This window comes from Monoraphidium neglectum (genome assembly GCF_000611645.1).
Source record: "Monoraphidium neglectum strain SAG 48.87 unplaced genomic scaffold scaffold04832, whole genome shotgun sequence".
Classification (NCBI taxonomy): domain Eukaryota; kingdom Viridiplantae; phylum Chlorophyta; class Chlorophyceae; order Sphaeropleales; family Selenastraceae; genus Monoraphidium; species Monoraphidium neglectum.
Window position 1 is genome coordinate 930 of NW_014008798.1, and position 2,378 is coordinate 3,307.

Sequence of the window (2,378 nt, forward strand, 5' to 3'; positions counted from 1 at the left end):
GGACGGGGCGCAGTGGGGGCGCGGTGGAGGCGGCGGCGTGGCTGGTGTCCCCTGCGAGCGGCGCGGCTCAGGGGCCGACCGGAGGGCGGCTTTGCAGCGGCGGCCGCCAGCCGCACGGGGCAGACGGCCAGCGGACGCGCCTCATGCAGGCGTGTGGCGGGATGGGTGCTTGCTGGGTGGCTGCTGGCCCCCACTTCGGTGAGCATGATTCTGGCTGGAGGCGCGCCCTGCAGTGCGGCACTTGGCGCACCTGGCGCGGCCGCCGCAGCCACGGGCTGCCCCGCAGCTACAATCATCAGTGATGCGACCAGCGCCGCGAAAATCCAGGTTCGTGACCACATTGGGAAGCTGGAAGGGGCGGGCACGGGCACCGTATGCCGCGTCAGTGTGGCGACAGTGATCGCGTGTTGAAAGACCAGGCTGCGATTTGTGGTCTCCTTGGGTGCGACGTAAGGTTTGGTTTGGGTGTAAACATTCCGTGCTTCCGGTGTTTGAAGGTGCTTCTGCGCAGCTCGCACGCAGGTGGCAGGGTCCGGACCTTCAGAGTGGCCAACGGGTGAGTGGAATGATGGGGACCCCCCGAACCCCGCCAGTCGCCTCAAGCTTATACAGAGATACTGAAACAAAACGACGGACCGGCCGCGCAAGCTGCGCACCACACCATCTGCACGCCATCGCCGTGACCTTGCAGATCGGCTTTCGGTCTGATTATGGCCCGCGCCGCCCGCGGCTCCCGCCGTGCACTGGGCGCTGCGGCGCTGATGATCCTCGCTTTCAGCTGCCTGGGCGCCGCCGCGCACCGCGCTCAAGCGGCGCCCGCCGGCGGCAGCGCGGGGCTGGCCCCGGCGCCCGCTGCAGCTCACCGCAGGCTGCTGTTTGAGGCGTCCCATTCGGGTGAGCGCCTCCCACCTCACTCCCCAACCCCCCACCCGGCTGCTCGCACAGCAGCACGTCGTGGCGCACGAGCGCAGCCGACGAAGTGCGCCGTGGCACGAACCGCTACTGCTGACCACACCCTGCACCCTCACCAGCCGCCTGCTGCGCGCACAACAGCTGCCGGCCGACCCGCCCCCCTCCCCTCCTCGCAACACCCGCCACCACGAAACCGGCGCCCCCCTTAGGCATAGCCCCAGGCAACGCCGCCGCCGCCGACGCCCCCGCCGCGCCGCAGGGCGGGCGGGGGCTGCTGCAGGTGGCATTCGGCGGCGGGTTCGCCGGCGGGTTTGGCGGCACTAGCTCCGTCCAGACCTTCGTTAGCACGGGCCCAACAAACGGCCCCCGCTGGGCCTACGCGCGCCCCGTGTACAGGCGCCCGGTGGTGGTGCCGAGCCTCAACTGGGGCCTGCCCTATAATGAGTACGTGCCCTCCACCGCCCTGAAGACGCCCCAGGAAATTGCCATGGGGGGCAGGTGACCTGCAGTACTGCACGAGTGAACGTCACAGACGCCGCTGTGTCGTCCCAAACAAATAGATTGCACCAGGCAGTACATGTGTAGATTTACTGTTGATAATATGGGCTAGCTTTGAGACGCAAGTCTTAGCTTGCGGCGTCGAAGCTTGGCACGCGACGACACGACATGCACCGCGCCGCGCGGCCAGGCCGTGCGCGCGCGTCTGCTTTGTATTACCGTGCAAAAAACGCGCTGTGAGACGCGACGGGGCCGCGCGGCGCGTTTGTTTCTTGGTGCGGCGTGCCAAATTCGCTACATGTATAACCCCGCCTTGAACATTCATGTAACGCCTCACGGACACCGCCGCACCGCTGCGCGCGAGCCTGCGCCCCGCCCACTCCCATCTGCTGTAAAGAAAGTTCACTCACTGATGATGGGCAGGCACGTCGGGCCGCCAGTTGCAATACAAAGCCGCTGCGGCGCAGGGCGAGGGGGGGGGGGGTGTCCCGCTTTTGCAGCTAAATCCAGCCTGTACCCGTGGTGGATGGCCAGCTCCCCCCCTGGCGCTGCTTGGCTGCCTCATTGGCAGCAGCGCCGGTTGTTTTGCTGCCGCAGCAACAGTCCCTGCCGCCAGCCCTGCTGCTCGTGGGTTCGTTGTTGCTGCTGCTGGTGCTTCGCAGCTTCGCAGCACCTGTGTCGCTCCGCATGTTGGCGTGTGGAGCGACGCGCAAGCCGTGTGCCCTGGTGGAGCAACTCCGGCCACAGGGCCAGGATCCTGCCAGAAACGTCACCAATAGGCAATCACCCTCGCCTACCAAGAATCCCGTCTGTTGCTGACGCCATCAGCGGCGGCGGCACACTCCGCTTGCTGCCACCTCTCAACCCTGCAGGCCACCCCTGCGGTGCACGCTTGGCCGCCTGGCCTGACCCCAGACCGAGATGGTGACACCAGCTGTGATGCGCTTTCGATTGCTGGCGGCAGCGCG

The 2,378-nt window shown here is 67.1% G+C and overlaps 1 protein-coding gene across 1 annotated transcript; it reads left to right on the forward strand.

Moving 5' to 3' along the window:
* Positions 1–1,121: 1,121 nt before the first annotated feature.
* On the forward strand, positions 1,122–1,414 carry MNEG_14867 (hypothetical protein; the record flags this gene model as incomplete). The annotated part of the gene is made up of 1 exon (XM_014036662.1): positions 1,122–1,414. A coding segment is annotated over one exon (293 nt), but the record flags the coding sequence as incomplete, so codon positions are not given.
* Between the last annotated feature and the right edge of the window lie 964 nt (positions 1,415–2,378).